At 43.7% G+C, this 16,755-nt stretch overlaps 1 protein-coding gene across 5 annotated transcripts in view; it reads left to right on the forward strand.

The window, feature by feature from the left end:
* YTHDC2 (YTH N6-methyladenosine RNA binding protein C2) overlaps positions 1-16,755 on the forward strand; it is a 291,475-nt gene that overhangs the window by 94,240 nt on the left and 180,480 nt on the right. For all 5 annotated transcript variants that reach the window (XM_073624629.1, XM_073624630.1, XM_073624631.1 and 2 more), the window contains 2 exons: positions 5,116-5,223; positions 7,699-7,853. In XM_073624629.1, coding sequence (XP_073480730.1) covers positions 5,116-5,223; positions 7,699-7,853 — 263 coding nt within the window. The remainder of the gene's footprint in view (positions 1-5,115; positions 5,224-7,698; positions 7,854-16,755) is intronic.

Genomic DNA, 16,755 nt, shown 5'->3' on the forward strand with positions numbered 1-16,755 from the left:
AATTCTAGTCCTAGACCTCCTCTGTAGCTCAAACCTGGTAACCGTAAACATTTTTTAAAGCGTCGCCTATGGAAATTCAAAGGTACCGTAGTTCGTCACCATTCCACGAGTGCGTGCAATTATAAAGAGTGACATGTTTGGTATCTATTTACTCGGCGTAACATCATCTTTCACATTATACAAAAAAATTGGGGTAACTTTACTGTTTGGATTTTTTAAAATTCATGAAAGTGTCACTTTTCCAAAAATTTGCGTTTAAAACACCGCTGCACAAATACCGTGTGATAAAAAATATTGCAACAATCCCCATTTTATTCTCTAGATTCTCTGCTAAAAAAATATATATAATGTTTGGGGGTTCTAAGTAATTTTCTAGCAAAAAATACGGATTTTAACTTGTAAACACCAAATTTCAAAAATAGGCTTAGTCATGAAAGGGTTAAAGTGCATCAATTTTATACTTAGTACTATTTGTTTGGTTATCTGATCACCCTATATTGATAGCAGCTTTAATTTACTGATTTTATCATAGCACTAACTATATTGGTATATATATTTTTAAGCACAATTTATTTATATCACACATATCTATCCACATCAGCGCTTGGTTTTTATTCATTTTTTTAAGGCATATGGTGTAAACACCAAAGTATGGAACCTCCACGTCTGGGCTCCAGATCAAGATGGAAGATAGTCCAATTGGTTAAGAGATGTCGCAGAGAAGCAGTCCTCAGAAGCAGCCAACTTGTTAGACCAAATCCTCTCAAATGTTCAAAATGGCATGACCAAAAAAGAAAATTCTCCTTATAGTATGAATCCATATAAACATGTGGAAATGTATTAAAAAATTGGAAACGCTCACTTTTAGAAAGTGGATCAAGCGCTTGAAAATAAGGTTTGTGGGTAACGCAATGACATCAGCAGGGGTTGTCTTGACGCGTTTCGTCTAAAGAGACATCTGGGGTATGAGCCTGCTGTAGTCATTGCATTTTTATATATGTTATGAGGCCCAATAATGAGATTACAACCTGTGATCATAATTGGTGCTTCCTTCATGTAAACACTGCACTTCCTGGTTTGGACAAAAATTACGCCGGGGCGTGCGTTTCAAGCCTCTCTGAATAGAGTTGAAAAATCCATTCATTTGTGTGGAGGCGGGGCTTTGCAAGTCAAGCCTCATTGTGATCTGCAAGTAAATTAACCGGGTCAGCTGGCACACACAGCGTCCTATAAGGACGTAGTCGTAGACCACGCCCCATATACCTCTGGACAGCACGCGGTTCAAGCCTCACTATGGGAGGACAAAGTCAGCAGACACATCCATCACGTCATCAACAGAAAATACAATGATCATCGGCATTGGGCTCGCCACCTACAGGCGTAATGCGGTACAGACCCCAATCTGAATAAACAGAGAGGTCAGTATATCAACCGCAATCTAAACAGGAAGTGTGAATGGCAGTGACACCATCATGTAATTTGAAGAAAAGGGGAAGCAACTGTTATATTAAACGTAAAAATAAAATAAAATTTAAACAATTTGATCACAGGACTGGTCTATATCAAAAATAAATAAAATAGCTAAAATTAGATGTAAATATATTACATGAAATTATTTAATAAAGTTAAAATAAAAAATTATTTGTTAAATGAGTATTCAGAAAAACTCATATAAACTACACCTCAGGCTTTATTAATGAATGCATTGATGTCCCATTCAATATTGAGGCCCAAGGGGGAGTGGCATTGGAGCTCGTAAATCCAATAAGTTTTGAGGCGTAATGCCCATGGTCGTGGCCCTGCCCCTCCGAGGGGGAATGTACCTGTCAATAATTAAAAATTCCGTGCCCGTAGGATCTCTGTTATGAAACTGTTGATAATGTCTTGGGACATTATGTTTAGTGTCGCCTTTCTTAATGAGAGTTGTGTTCGTTAACTTTCACTGAAAAAGCCAGATTTCTGCCCACATACTGCTTACCACATGAGCAGGTGAGCAGATATACCATGTTTTTTGTGGCACATGTACAGAAGTGTTTAATGTCGTATAGACGTTGGTGATAACTGATTTGAATTGTAAGGTCTTAGACCGTCCTTGTGTGTTGTAAAGGCACACATTGCACTTCTTACATGGAAAATAGCCAACCAGATTGTGAAAAAAGGATGTTCTAACTAGGGGGTTGATGTTAGGTGCAATGTTGCTCTGTAAAGATGGCACCCCCCCTATATATCACCTTGGGTTGATCCGGCAGTAGGTGACCCAAAATTTTATCTTTTTTCAAGATATCCCTGTGCTTATGAATGATTGACTTAATCTGCACGTGCTAAGTAGAAAATGAAGTGATCAATGACCACTTAAAGGTTTCATTAGACTCCGAACGGGGTTTGTCCCTCAGCAGAGAGTTTCTTTCAGTCTCCAGTGCTCTCTGTAGCTCACCCTCAACGTCACTTTGATTATATCTCTTATCCAAGAATCTTTGCTTTAGGACATTTGCCTGAATTTTGAAGATTTCAGTATCAGAACAGTTCCGACGCAGCCTCAGAAATTGGCTGCGCGGAACTGAGCGGAGCCACGATCTATGGTGGCAACTGTCCACAGGGATGAATCAGTTGCGGTCAGTTGGTTTGAAATGGTTTTTAAATGTGAATTGACCACCAACGATCTCAATCTCCAAATCCAAGAAGGATATCTTCTCGTGACTAGACTAATGAGTCATAGAAATCCCCCTATTATTATCATTGAGGGAGGTGAAAAATGAATCAAGAGAATCGGAACTGCCATTCCATATGAGGAGGATGTCGTCTATGTATATTGACCACACGACTAATTCGGGCCGCTGTTGGGCATAGATGACATCCTCCTACCATTTGGCCATAAAAAGATTGGCGAGGCTGGGTAAATCTTGTCTAGCCTTCAATTAATCGAAAGTTATGAGTTCCCCCTCCCTGGTTATGTCTCCCAAAATTTTTACGCCCTTACTGATCCAAATCATTGGATCTGGCAGAGCATAAAAGTGAGAAAGATTGGGATTCATCCATGGGGGGGGGGCAGAAGGCATAACTTCGACATAGTTGGAAGATGACAAATTTGTAGTCACCTCCCAGGCTGTAATAATAGCTTTCATTGACCTAGTTATTGGAAGATTGGATTTTGAGCCCCTATATAATGATAATCGTAAGCTTTCGTAGGATCCCAGCTGTGCCGCCTCCAGGACTGTGGCAGAGTCCCCATCATCCGCCAGCAGCCATCGTCTAGCGAAGACCATCTGACCAGCCAGGTAGTATTTTTGCCAATCCGGTAAAGCCAGACCTCCCCGTTCCCAGGGTTCCTGTAGCACCCTCATCCCTATGCTGGGTGACTGGGGTGACCACAGAAAAGAACCAACAATCCTGTCTAGTTTTTGAAAAAAGGGCTTGGGGATCCACAGTGGTGGAATGCTGCAGGGAGTATAATATTACAGGCAAAATCTTCATTTTGATGAGGTTGATACGCCCAATCAAAGATGGGGGAAGTCGCTTCCATAGTTGCGTTTTTTGGTTAAGCTGTGTCAATAATGGCAGTAGATTCAAAGACATATAGTTCTGGATATTAGCTGTAATTTTAACCCCCAGGTAGGTGATGGTGGAAACACATTGTTAGGGAAGCTTAGTATCTGCCACCCCCCTGACTTCCGTACCTAGTGGTAATATCAATGACTTACCCCAGTTCACCTTGAGACCCGAAAAGGAGGCAAAATCATTAGGTATTGTTAACAAAGCTTGAAGAGATGGCCCAGGGTTTCTCAGGAAAAGAAGCAAGTCATCTGCATATAAAGCAAGACATTCCTGGATAGATCCTACCTGAACTGCCCCAACCTCCTTGGACTAACGAAGCGCTCTCGCTATAGGTTTCTTGGCATTCTCTCCATAGATTGATGTCAGTAGACTTACTGGGCATAAATCCCGTCTGATCAATGTCCACCAATGAAGGTATGACCTTGGCCAGGCGAGTCGCCAAGACTTTAGTGAGGATCTTCAAATCCATATTCAACAGCGCGATAGGACGATAAGATGAGCACTCCATGGGATCCTTGCCCGGTTTCAACAGGTGTACCATATAGGCTTCGAGCATTGGACTCGGGAGGGCCCCTGATCTAAACAGTGTGTCGAGCATACTAAGCCTAGGGGCTAGTTGTTACATATAGACTTTATATAAATCAGCCGGGAAGCCGTCCGGCCCAGGAGCCTTCTGAGACGGAAAGGCAAGTATAGCCACCTCTAACTCCAATGCTGTGATTTGTGCATCAAGAAGCTCTATGTCAGTCTGTCAATCTAGGGAGGGATAGGCTTCCCAGCTATCCAACGCGATCTTCAGCCGTGGTAAGTCTGCCCCAGATCTTATCCAGATCATGTCAGATTGCATTCAGATGCTAGGTAATCGATGTGGCCCATGAGCTCTGCCTTGGACGCCGCAATAGCTTCCAGGATCGGCTTCGTAATTGCCACTGTATCCACTTCCAACTTGGATGATTGTGGAGGTGAAGACCCAGGATTCTGAAGCGCCATGTCTGCAGCCTGCTCCATTCTCTTACCCTGCAGCTTGGCGTGCGGTGGAGATGACACAGGATCAAAGATGGCGGAGCATGCATCCTTGCCTTTTTGAGAGCGGAGCTGCCGCTGGTCTAACGGAGCCAATCCTTTATACTTTTTGGACGTTGATGGACTCATTCCTCTCCACTAGCACCACTGCTATCTATATGGACACGGAGGTCAGTTACAAAAGCACTGAAAACTGAGGAATTTCAGGAGGAAAGCCGGAACATCCTGCCTCGATCACATCCAGTCACACCCCCCCATCCATTTTGTAGTTGCATGAGCTAAACAGTTCTTCAAGCTGCAGTAATGTGACAGGTTCATGCTTAACTGATGGCTGGCATCAATATACACAATAACTAGTACAATTTAAAAGAAAATCAATATAATGTACGCTGTATAGCCACATTTAAACTTAACACTAATCATTTGTATTTATATCAATAATAATTTCTGTTGTAAGGAAACGTGAAATTCATGGAAGGGTAAATCTGCCGTGAATACTAGTGCTTTGTAATAACTTTTTTTTTTTTTTTTTTTCTTCAGTACCAGGCCGGCCTTTTGAGGTAAAAGAAATGTTTCTAGAAGACATATTACGAACTACTGGCTACACAAATAAGGACATGCTTAAATACAAGAAAGAAAAACAGTGCGGTAAGATAAATCGAACACTAAACTAGTTTATATGTACTGGAAAGCCTTGTAGATTTCACGTTACAACAGAATCGATTGCAAAACATTGGTTGCCATTCTGTCCTGTTCAGTAGGGCTTACTATTACTACCAATCAGATTGCAGCTCAGTAAAGTCAGATCTGTGAATTGCTATTGGTTGCTGCGGGAACTGCACTTTGCACATTGATGGGAATTTACTAAGACTGGAACAGCCAGAAACTGGAGTAGTTGTTTATGGCAATCAATCAGCTTTTATCTTTTACTTTCAAAGCTTAAAGGGGTTGTAAAGGTAAGTAAAAAAATAAACATGTCTATACTTACCTACTCTGTGCAGTGGAATCGCACAGAGCTGGTGGGAACCTCCTATTTTCGGGTCCCACACCAGCGCTCTTGGCCCCTCCTCTCTGGCCAGGGCCCCCATGGGAAGCCGCTTCCCATGGGGGCACTCGTGCATGCTCTCACCCGAGGCCGAGTCCCGCTGTCTGTGTCAATGGATGCAGCAGAGGGACTCAGTCCCACTCCGGGTTTCCTCGTCACTGGCTTTGATTGAAAGCACTGGGAGCCAATGGTTTCTGGTGCCCCAGCAAAGCCAGCAAGAACCGAAAGTGAGGGGAGAAAAGATCCGGAGACGTGTGCGGCGCTGGATCAAATGAGGTCTCAGGTGATTAAAGGGGGGCTGAGGGGGTGATGCTGAAACATAAACATTTTTTACTTTGCATTAAGGTAAAAAACAGACTTTACAAACCCTTTAAGAATTCCAGTCAAAACTCCCTCCCAACACCTAACTGACCTATGAAAAGCATGCATGTACTTGCCTGTTTTCAGCCCTCTTCAGTCTGGGTATGTGATCTGGCTCTCCTGTGCCAGCCAGTTTTGGCTGCAGCGTAGAGGAGGGACCTCCAACAACAGCTGCAGTATGGGAGCCTATGGGTGACGTAATCGCTCCCGGATTTTCCAGTCGTCGATTTTCCATTCCCTTGCAGCCGCCGCTGGCTGACAAAGAATCATGTGACCAGAATAGACTAGCTGAAAATAGGTAAGTATATACATCTTTTTTACACAGGTTATTTAGTGTAGGTGTTAGTAGGAGGGAGCATTTTTAAGACTAGTTAAACTTTAGCTGCAATTCTCTTTTAACTGAACAAGCTGAAGATAGACGTTGATTAGTTACTGTGCCCAGCTGCTCCAGAATCTGTGTATTCCAGTTTTAGTTAGCCCCCCGCTATGATTTGCCCTTTTGAATAAAAATGATGTAAAATTCTCAAGTTTAATGAACACAATGTAAGCCCAGGTTTACACTGAGCTGCGGGAATGAAGCCGTGCGAGTTCAGCTGAACTCGCACAATTTCACTCCCACATGTCAGTCATGATTTCGGCGGCGGTTTCACAGACATCTGTGTGGGTTTCTGCACAGATGTCAGTGGAAATCGCACCCCGAAATCGCAAAAGTAGTACTTTTAAAATCGTTGCGGCGCAGCAAATGTAGTGTTGCAGTGATTAGGACGGTGCCATTGCCAGCAATTACTGCCGATTTGATATGTCAAATCGCATAATGGGGACCAGGGCTAAAGAAAAACAATTATGAAATTGCATGCATACACAATGGTTACTTAGCCTAGTACCGTTGAAGCATTAGGAGATACTCGTCAAAGCTTTGGGGAAGTTATGTTGCTCTGTGCTAGCCATTTTCAACAGAAAGCAGAATTAATTGGATAACAAGGTCAGGTAATTTAATATACATTTAAACCAGTAGAGGTATATAAGAAGCCTTTACATACAGTATACTCTTGTTTACTTGAGGGAGCACTTGAGTTAGAGCTCAAAATTAAGCATTGAAATTCATCCAGGGAGCACAACATACATGCTCAGTATTTCAGTTTTCACCCAGGCTTTGCTGTTAGTCAATTTAGTGATTTAGTGAAGTGGACCTTCACCCTAACTGACATCATGTGCTGCTCTACTTCCTTCCCCTTACCACTGGACACATTTTTTATGACAATGCACTTTAATACAGCATGTCCACTTTTCTAATCGAGATGTTCTTCACTGCCTCACCCCCCACCCATGCCTGCGCAGATGTGCCGCAAAGGCTCGGGTGCCAAGAAAGCCATTGTGCAGTGAAACTCTTATCTACAGATTGCAGGTAGGAAGATCTTTCACTAGGTAAGCAAAGTGTAAAAAAAAAAAAACATGGGCTTTAAAAAGAAAGAAATTACAAAGTTCTCTCCTAGCCTGAAATGAGTTCAGGCCTCCCATTTTTTTTTTTTTTAATTAAAATGTTGGTCATACTGCTTCTTGCTGGCTGTCTATATGGCTTTCTGAAAGTATGTAAAAAGTGTTTACTGGATTTTCTTGTGAAATTATGCACATAGTAGAAGCTATAATAATGAAAGATAGACATCATAAGTCTTAATATATTTCAATTCTGATATTGTGGTTATTTGCTGTGTTATCAGAGGAAAAGCAAAAGTCGGCCCTGTCTGAATGGCACTCAGTGACACCGGAGAACGCAAAGTCAGAAACAGAAACCCAGAGGCAGAGGAGTGCTTCCAATATTACTAAAGATTATGACTTCCTGGATGATGGAGGGGACACACTGTTTAATCAGCTGGTGAGGAGTTTATCTTACAGTCAAACATACTTTGATGTTGAGGTATCTTGAGATTGCCCTCTTCATTAAAGTGTAAGTTCACCTTCTGCACTAAAAATCTAATTCCTATATAAATCATGCCTAACATTGATGACAATCTTAATGTTCATATTTTTTTTTTTTGTAAAAATTACTCACCCCTGAGTTCTGCATATCCCATTTTTGTGAGTCATTTCAAGAAATGCGCTGAAAGCTTCTCTTCCTGCTTTCTACTTTGTTCTGGCAATGACTTCTGGGATTGTAATTCACTGAACTAATAAGAGACTACCCATGTAGTCCCATGAATCATTGCCTTTGTGCCTTTATAGGAGGGGCTGGCACGTGCACTAGCATTTCACTCTGCTCAACTTATTCCTCCCCTGTGAGTTCCACACTGCTGTGACTTTGGTAGGAAGAACCTGAGGATATGCAGATATTCTGTCTCTCTAGTCTCTGAGTATAAAAATAATAAGAATAGGGAGTTGCAAGAAATAAAAGAAAAACTGTAAAGCCCCAGTAAACATGTGTCTATATATACTGTATATCAAAACTATTTCTATACCTCTCACTCTTTCTGTATCTCTCTCTCTCACTCTCGCTATATATCTCTCCCTGTTTGTACCTATACCTGTACATATACACTAAACAATTTCCCAATAATCCTCAAAGTGATTAGTGAAGAAAAGGTAAAATCCAGTGTTAATGCTGATATATTCAGAAAAAATCCCTCTTCAACACACCACATACCACAACAATAAGGATATGCCCTCACTCCAGGTGTCAGGTGTTTCAGGGACACATAGCATGCACATACCAAGAATTACACCTTAAAATACATTATGCTGAGCAAAGCGTAAACAAAAGATTACCTGTGGTTGTAGTAGCGCAGTTGTACACAGGAGGATATCACTGGTCCAGGCAGCAGGCAGGGACTTGATCAGCAACGGCGAACACAATTGTCCAGGCAGCAGGCAGGGTTACTGTCCATATAAACTCCGGGGTCAGTGCAGGCAGAGATATTGTCAGCAGTGCCAAAAATATTGGTCCTGGTAGTAGGCAGGTCCATGTGGTGTGGTCAGTGCGACAGGCAGAGGCATGACGGCAGTAAGTTCTACAGGCAGAAGTAGGGCCTCGTTCAGGACAGAATGGGGACAGGGGTAGAGGCTTCTCCCACCCAAATCTCTTTGAAGCTTCCGAGTCTCCAGACCCTAATCTAGGATTGAGAAAACAAAAAAAATTGTTTTCTTCATCCAGAAAAACAATTCTGAAGCCCCTCGCATATGTGAGACCCCTGTGTTGAATCCCACTAGTCCAGTAGCGGGGTACAAGATCAGTCCATGAGGCAGGCAAAAAACATGGTCAAACAGTCCAAGGTCAGTTCCAGATCAGGCAGAGGTATGTACAGAATCGTTAGGCAGAAGCATGGTCGAATAACAGTCCGGGGTCAGTTCCAGATCAGGCAGAGGTATGTACAGAATCGTTAGGCAGAAGCATGGTCGAATAACAGTTCAGGGTCAGTTCCAGATCAGGCAGAGGTATGTACAGAATCGGCAGACAGAAGCGTGGTCGAATAACAAGCCAGGGTCAGTTACAGAGCAGGCAGTGGCATAAGGGGTGTGAGGGTAAATTGCAGGAACTGAGGCTTATGTTTACCATACTTCACTAATAATTTACTGAAGTATGGTAATGGCGAAAACATTCACCTATGCAGAGGCCTGGTTCGGAAGGAAATTGTGCACAATAAAAAGATGTGTCTCTTCTGAATCCTGCTCTGGTACACACCTTACATTTTTTTTGCCGTCGTTGGCCTGTTGGTTTGGAAGGGATTTTATCGGCAAAGTGGCGTTCGGAGAGTCGACTTAGAACATCTGATCGGATATTTTCTGGTGGGCCGTTCAGGAATATAAGGGCAGTAAAAACTTCCTCCTGGTAGCCAAGGAAGCGTTTGGGGATTTGGGTGGAGTTACGATAAATTACATATGAATTGTATATGGCCAATTGAAAAAAATAAATTGCGACTTTTTTATACCAATGGCATGTCCATCTTGTGGCAAGGTATGGTTCCAGCATTTGGTCATTGAAGTCGACTCCCCCCATAAACAAATTATAATCATAGATGCATTTAGGTTTTTGTATGGGGCCATTCCTTCTGGGGATTTCCACGAAAGTATCATTGTGGATTGAAGACAACATGTAGACATCCCTTTTGTCCCTCCACTTCACTGCCAAAATCTCGTTGTTTCGTAGACTTGCCGTTTCTCCTTTTCTCAATTTCTTATTGACAAGACTTTGAGGAAAGCCCTTCCGGTTCTTTTTTACGGTGCCACATGCTGGCGTCTTCTTCCGGTGAAGGTTGTGGAACAGGGGCAGAGATGTGTAGAAGTTGTCTACGTATAAATTGTAGCCTTTTTCCAGTAGGGGGTATATGAGGTCCCAAACAATTTTCCCGCTTGATCCCAAGTAGTCTGGGCAATTAGGGGGTTGCAGCTGGGTGTCCTTCCCTTCGTACACTTTGAAGGCATATATGTACCCTGTGATTCGGTCACATAAAAGGGCCCCATAGTGGGCCCTTTTACTGGGAATAAATTGTTTTATTTTAAGCCTGCCACTAAATTTAACAAGGGACTCATCCACATATGTTTTGGTCCGGGGTAAACAGCTGGGGAAATACTTCAGAAAAATCATTTAGAAGCGGCCGAATTTTGAAAAGCCTGTCATAATTTGGGTCATTTCGGGGAGGGCACTGGGTATTGTCATTGAAATGAAGGAACCTCATTACCATGAGGTATCTGTTTCTGGGAATTGCCTTGGAGAATATTGGCATGTGGTGGATGGGGTGGGTTGACCAATAGGACATCAAAGTGTTTTTTTTTGGTGAGTCCCATATTAAATGTGAGGCCTAAAAAAACTTCAACTCCTCCACCGTTAGGTCTCTCCACTCGTAAGGACTGGCATAGTAGGACGTTGGATTATTTAAAATAAATTGCTGTGCATAAAGGTTGCACTGGGCCACAATATTTGATAGCATGTCCTCGGTAAAAATTAAATAAAAAAAATGTATTGGGGAAAAATTCTCTGTGTCCACCTGGACTCCTGGCTGGGCAGTGGAAGGGGGAATGTTGGCTTCTCCTGAATTAGGAGGAAGCCACAAGGGGTTCTGCGGGGTATAGGGAAGGCTGGCATGGGTCCTTGGCCTTTCTTGCCGAGGTACTGCGGTGCTGGTGGATGGCACTGCGGTGCTGGTGGATGCCACTGCCTCCTCACCAGAACGCCTTCGTTTGGCAGGCCGAATATCTTCCTCCTCTGAGTCACTCAGTGTTCCACTACTGAGAACTGGCTCATAATTTATGTCCGACTCAGAATCGGAATCTGAAAGGGAATCTGAAAAAGAGAGCTCCCCGTTGCTCTCGTCGGCCTGGGAAAGTATTTGGAACGCCTCCTCGGCGGAAAAGCATCTTTTGGACATGGTTGCTGGTGGTGATGCGACTACACAGATATATACATATGTTTACATTTGAGATTATCGCTCATTGGCCATCGCGATCGTGCTGTGATTAGCCATTTACAGCGATCTGTGATTGGCTGTGTCCATTGGACACGGCCAACACAGAATTTCCCTGATGCGCGCTCGTGAGCGCACACGGGGAGTGAGGAAAGAGGAGGCCGTCATATGACGGCCTCCCGGGAATTGACATCCGCGCTGTAGCCGTCATTCGGCTATGGCCGGATGTCAAGTGGTTAAGGGCTCTTTTACACATGAATGTCTGTTTTTACGGACTCCGTTTGCTCAGCGGGGATCGATCCTGATACCTGCTGAGCCGGCGGATGACAGGTCCGTCTCTGCTCACTGTGGAGAGACGGACCTGTCAGATCTCCGCTTTCCGCTATGGGGATCGGATGAAAACCGATCCGCCTGTCCGTTTTCATCCAATCCGCCAGACGGATTGAAAATAGGGTTTCCATTCGTCTGAATTTATCGGATGTCAGCGGACATGTCACCGTTGACATCCGTTGCTCCATAGAACTGCATGGAGTGTCCGTTCAGGTCCGCCTAAAAGACTAACAGGCGGACCTGAACATTCCACATGTGTGAAAGGGGCCTAAGTTATAAACTGGCGGAGCTTTGTGGATACAATCTCCGGCTCCTGTTTTCCATTACATGTCAGAAGTATCCCATTTTAAGGGATTTATCTCCAGGTCTTACTCTATTATTATCTGTATGCCTAAACAGCTTCCCAGCCAGAGTGACAACCATGTGGGAGAGTTATGTGGGCACCTTTCCAGAGGACCAATGGGAAGAGGCGTTGCAGGCAGTTCAGTTGTGCCTCTCTGTACAGCCCATCGTTTATCGCAGCTGTATATTGTGCTGCGGGTACATCTTACACCTGCGAGGCTGTATAGGATGGACATAAGAGAAAGCTCTGATTGTACTAGGTTCTCTAGGGACCATGGGGACTTTATCCATCTTTTATGGCGCTGCCCAAAACTGCGCCTCTATTGGATGGGAGTCATTACAACCATTAATAAAGTGCTTCAGGTAAATGTTCCATTGGATCCCAAACTGTGGATATTGGGAATCCTTGATAACCTTCCAATAGAGGACAACCTCAAGCAAGGGCTTTTTTTCAAGCCCGTAAAATCATTCTCAGATGCTGGAAGGCGACTGAGCCTCTTACTCTAAATGAATGAATAGCTCAGATGGAAGCCACCCTGCGACTGTAAAAATATATTTTCCAACATCAGGGGCCGACCTGGCAAATGACATGTTATGGTCCTCATGGTTGAATACCCATGGCCTATTTCCAGTGGACCTAATTCTAGACAGATTGATTCTTTAATTCAACTGATAATGTAATTTGTGCGGTATGGCTCATTGCACAGAAATGTAATGATGCATATGCTTTGATGCATGAAGAGGTGGGGAGGTAGGGTATCTACTGGGCATTGTAATCTGTGGATACCGTGACCTTGAATATATGTATATGACACTGTTATAACTGGAACCTATTTTGTTTGTGTATTTCCTCTGTTTTATCCCAATAAAATCCTTTTTGAGAGGGGAAAAAAACAAAAAAACAAAAATTTAATAAAAATGATCAATGAATATTCCATCAGTTCATATATATATATATATATAATAGATAGTGCTTCTGCCTATTTATTTAAAAAATAATAAATATGTAAAGTTCCAGTAGTTAATAAATAAATGCGCATAAATGGTGCTTCCACCAGTTCCTCCATATGAAATCTGTGTGAGTTCTTACTTCTGGTTGTTAACACCAGCGTACCACCACCAATAATATGCACTCACCAGACACTAAGCTGTACAAACATGAGCAGCATCCAGTGCTTTTCAAAACACTATGGACTGGTTCTCCCCTCCATCTATCAGCTCTGGCCTCCTTAAAAGAAAAGTATGGCCAAATCTTTTTTGACTATTCTTCTCCTATGGATCACAGGCATGATGTTCGTTCTGCACTCCTGTGACCCGTTTTCAGCCATCGGCGAGCGCTGGAGGGGAGAGCAGAGAGCTGCTGACTGACAGTTACAGGTCTTGGCTCAGAGCAGAAGGGGATAACTGAGCGATCAGCGGTGTTTGGTCACTCAGTTCCCACTGCAGAGACAGTGGGGGATAGATGCAGCATTGGATTAATGCATCCACCTAGGTGAGTTCTTCTAAGGGTGCAGCAATGACTGTTGAATGTAAAAAAAAAAAAAAAAAAAAAAAAAAAAGACAAATGCTGGTACCGAGACTTACATCAATGGCTGCCGTTAGAGATCGATGCGACAGTGTGACGTCAGCACGTAAGCTCTGAGGCTGACATCACGCTGGCACTTCAGTATTGAGTGGCGGCCATTGGTGTAAGTCTCAGTAGCAATGTTTGTCATTTTTTGTTCTTGATGCATCAAGGCTGTTTGTGTTGGTTTGTTTATTTGGAGAGATTTTTAAAAAAAAATACTATGCTATGATCCATCCTTCTGGCTCTGTCTGGTGAGCTCTTTTTTACATAACCACAATGGTCATCACTGTCCCTAATGGAGAACCTTTAGCGTGTGACACGTTGCTTAAAGAGGAAGTAAACTTCCCTCTGATGTTTGTACCTATAGGTAAGCCTATAATAAGGCTTACCTATAGGTACTGTAAATATCTTCTAAACTTGCACCGTTCAGGAGATATTTACTGTATACTGCGCTGATGATGTCATCAGCGCATGCGCTCAGAAGGAACGGTCACCAGTTTATTCAGAAGCCTGTGCCTCGACTGGCGGCTCCCATGCACATGCGTGGGAGTGACCTCACGCGGCTCCAGCCAGTCACAGCCGGATTCTGTGGACCTGCAAGGAAGATGGGCGAAGATGGATGCGGCCTCCAGCGGGATAGACACGGGCTTTGTTTGCCAGTAAGTTTCACATAATGTGCTAGTATGCGATGCATACTAGCACATTATGCCTTTACTTTGCAGTTAAGCAAAAGGGGGGAAAAAAAGGAAGAGTTTATTTCCTCTTTGAAGTGTCCTTAAACCCAAATCAAAAAAATACATGCTAAATGACGTTGTGTTTATACTCACTCATCCACTTTAGTATTTTTTTGTAGACTGCAAAAAAACTGCTTTATTCTGCTGTTCACTGTCCCTCCTTCTTTGTCTGTGTCCCCGCTGCAGCCTGAGATTGTGTGAACTAGTTGTTGACATCTTCTGAGCATGCTCCAATTCCCTTGTAAGCTGTTCATTTCCTTTTTTTTTTTTTTTAAATCTGTACAGTCCATGTGACTATAGAGTTGCACATGCAGGGTGTGTACACAGTGATTGGCAGAACCTCCTCCAGATCTCTTTATAGTGTGAAAAAAGTGAAAACTATTGTTAGCAGACTTAAACTCCACCTACACAATGCTGTTGCAAAAAATCACTTGCTTTGAAATATAGACTTGTATGAAACTTTAAAACTTTAAAACACTTTGTTGCTATTAATAATTAATTTTAATTCTATATTCTGAAACAGTTTTTTAACCACTTGACATCCGGAAGGTTTTACCCCCTAAATCAGCGGTCCACAACCTTTTTGGCACCAGGCACCAATTTCACGGCAGCCAATTTTCCCAGGGAAGGACGGGGGCGGACGGTTGGGTTGGGGGAGTGGCTGTCCCTCCCTACCAAGTAAAAATCTTCCCCAGTCAAAATTTTACAACCTTTCCCCCTAAAAAAGCAACACCCCCATCACTCACCTCTGCACCTCCTATCCACTGCTTAGCTCTTTACCGTGTCCAAATCTCACTTCTGTACCTCAGCATCCAAAGCTCATCTCTGTACCACTGTCCACAGCTCACCCCTGTACCTTTCTCCAAATCCCACCCCTGCACCCTGCCCGCAGTTGACCCCCCCTACCCTACCTGCAGTTCACCTCTGCACTCCAGCATCAACAGAGAAGAAGAGTTTACTCTTATGCTAAAATAAATATTAAGTTAGACTTTCACCAGGGCTCACCTCTGCCCTTTACTCTTTTTCATCAATTACTACTTCTGCACCCCCCAGCCATCAGTGCTTATCTTTATAACTAAATCCCCTCCCTCACCGCTTCACCTTAGCTATTCTGCTCTTCTGTTGTGGCACTGGCAAGATTTAGAGCAGGACATCAGTTCCTAAGTGCTCTCCTTTGAGCTACTGCAGTTCAACGGAGAGCATCACTCACTGACATGAACAATGTGAATGCTGTGCATTCTTTCTCTCGCCACTGAGTACAAGGGCAGGGAAAACTGTCGAGAGACGCTGGGTTGCACTGGCACAGGGAAGCCGGGTAGTAGATAGTGAGCACAGGCTGAAAAAAAAGCCCCAAACTTCCTGTCCTCTCCTGACTGCACCCCGCACATCTGACAATGTCATCCTATCAGCAGGGCAGGGGGTGGGAGGAGCTCTCCATTCTGATCTGCAGCTCCTCCCGCTGCCTACCCTGCTTATTGGAGGACATTGTCGGCCGGGTGGGTGGAGGAGGCGGGAGAGGACACACGGCATGGCCGCACAGCAGGAGATGAGCGCAGATCTTGGTCTGTGACAGCCCAGTGCGGACCGCGATCACTGCTCATCTCCTGTTGTGCGGCCCGGTCAGCAACAGGCCACAGACCAGCACTAGCCTGCCGCCCGGGGGTCGGGGACCAAATTAAGTTTTTATCTCATTTGTTCATAAAAGTAGAGCTGCTTTTTGGTGGTATTTGATCACCACTGGGTTTTTTATAGTTTCTTTATTATATCAATGAAAAAGACTGAAAACAATATGTGATATATATATATATATCTATATATATATCACTATACTAATGACACTGGCTGAGAAGAGGTTAACATCTAGGGGCAATTGTGGGGGTAATTGTGTGCCTAACAATGTGTAACGTGCTGATTTTACTTTACTTGGTTGCTGTTTTTTCTTCCAAAACAGCAATGATTAAAGTGGTTGTTAAGCCACTCTAACCTGTATGCACCATCCGAGCTGTCTCCTATTGCAGTGCCCCCCTCTGTGTGTGCTTTATAAAAATAAATGTTGCAAATACCGTTTTTCAGAGCGGAGATCGCGATCACATGACCGGCCGGATCTCTTCTTTCCTCTGCTGACAGATGCAGTGGGAGGGGCTGAGATTCCCCCGCTGACGTCAGTCAGGAGGAGAGAGTCGGCCGGTCATGTGATCGCGATCTCAGCTCTGAAATGAGCTATTTGCAGCATTTATATTTATAAAGCACACACATATGGCGACACAACAATAGGAGACAGTGCGGATGGTGCATACAAGTTAGTTATTCCATCAGCAGGGTGGGGGGGGGGGGTTGGTCATGAGTTGACAGGCGGGGAGGGGGAGACAGAGAGAGCAGGGCTGCGGATGACGTAGGCACGTAAACTGA

This window comes from Aquarana catesbeiana, linkage group LG01 (genome assembly GCF_042186555.1).
Source record: "Aquarana catesbeiana isolate 2022-GZ linkage group LG01, ASM4218655v1, whole genome shotgun sequence".
In the NCBI taxonomy this organism is placed as follows: Eukaryota; Metazoa; Chordata; class Amphibia; order Anura; family Ranidae; genus Aquarana; species Aquarana catesbeiana.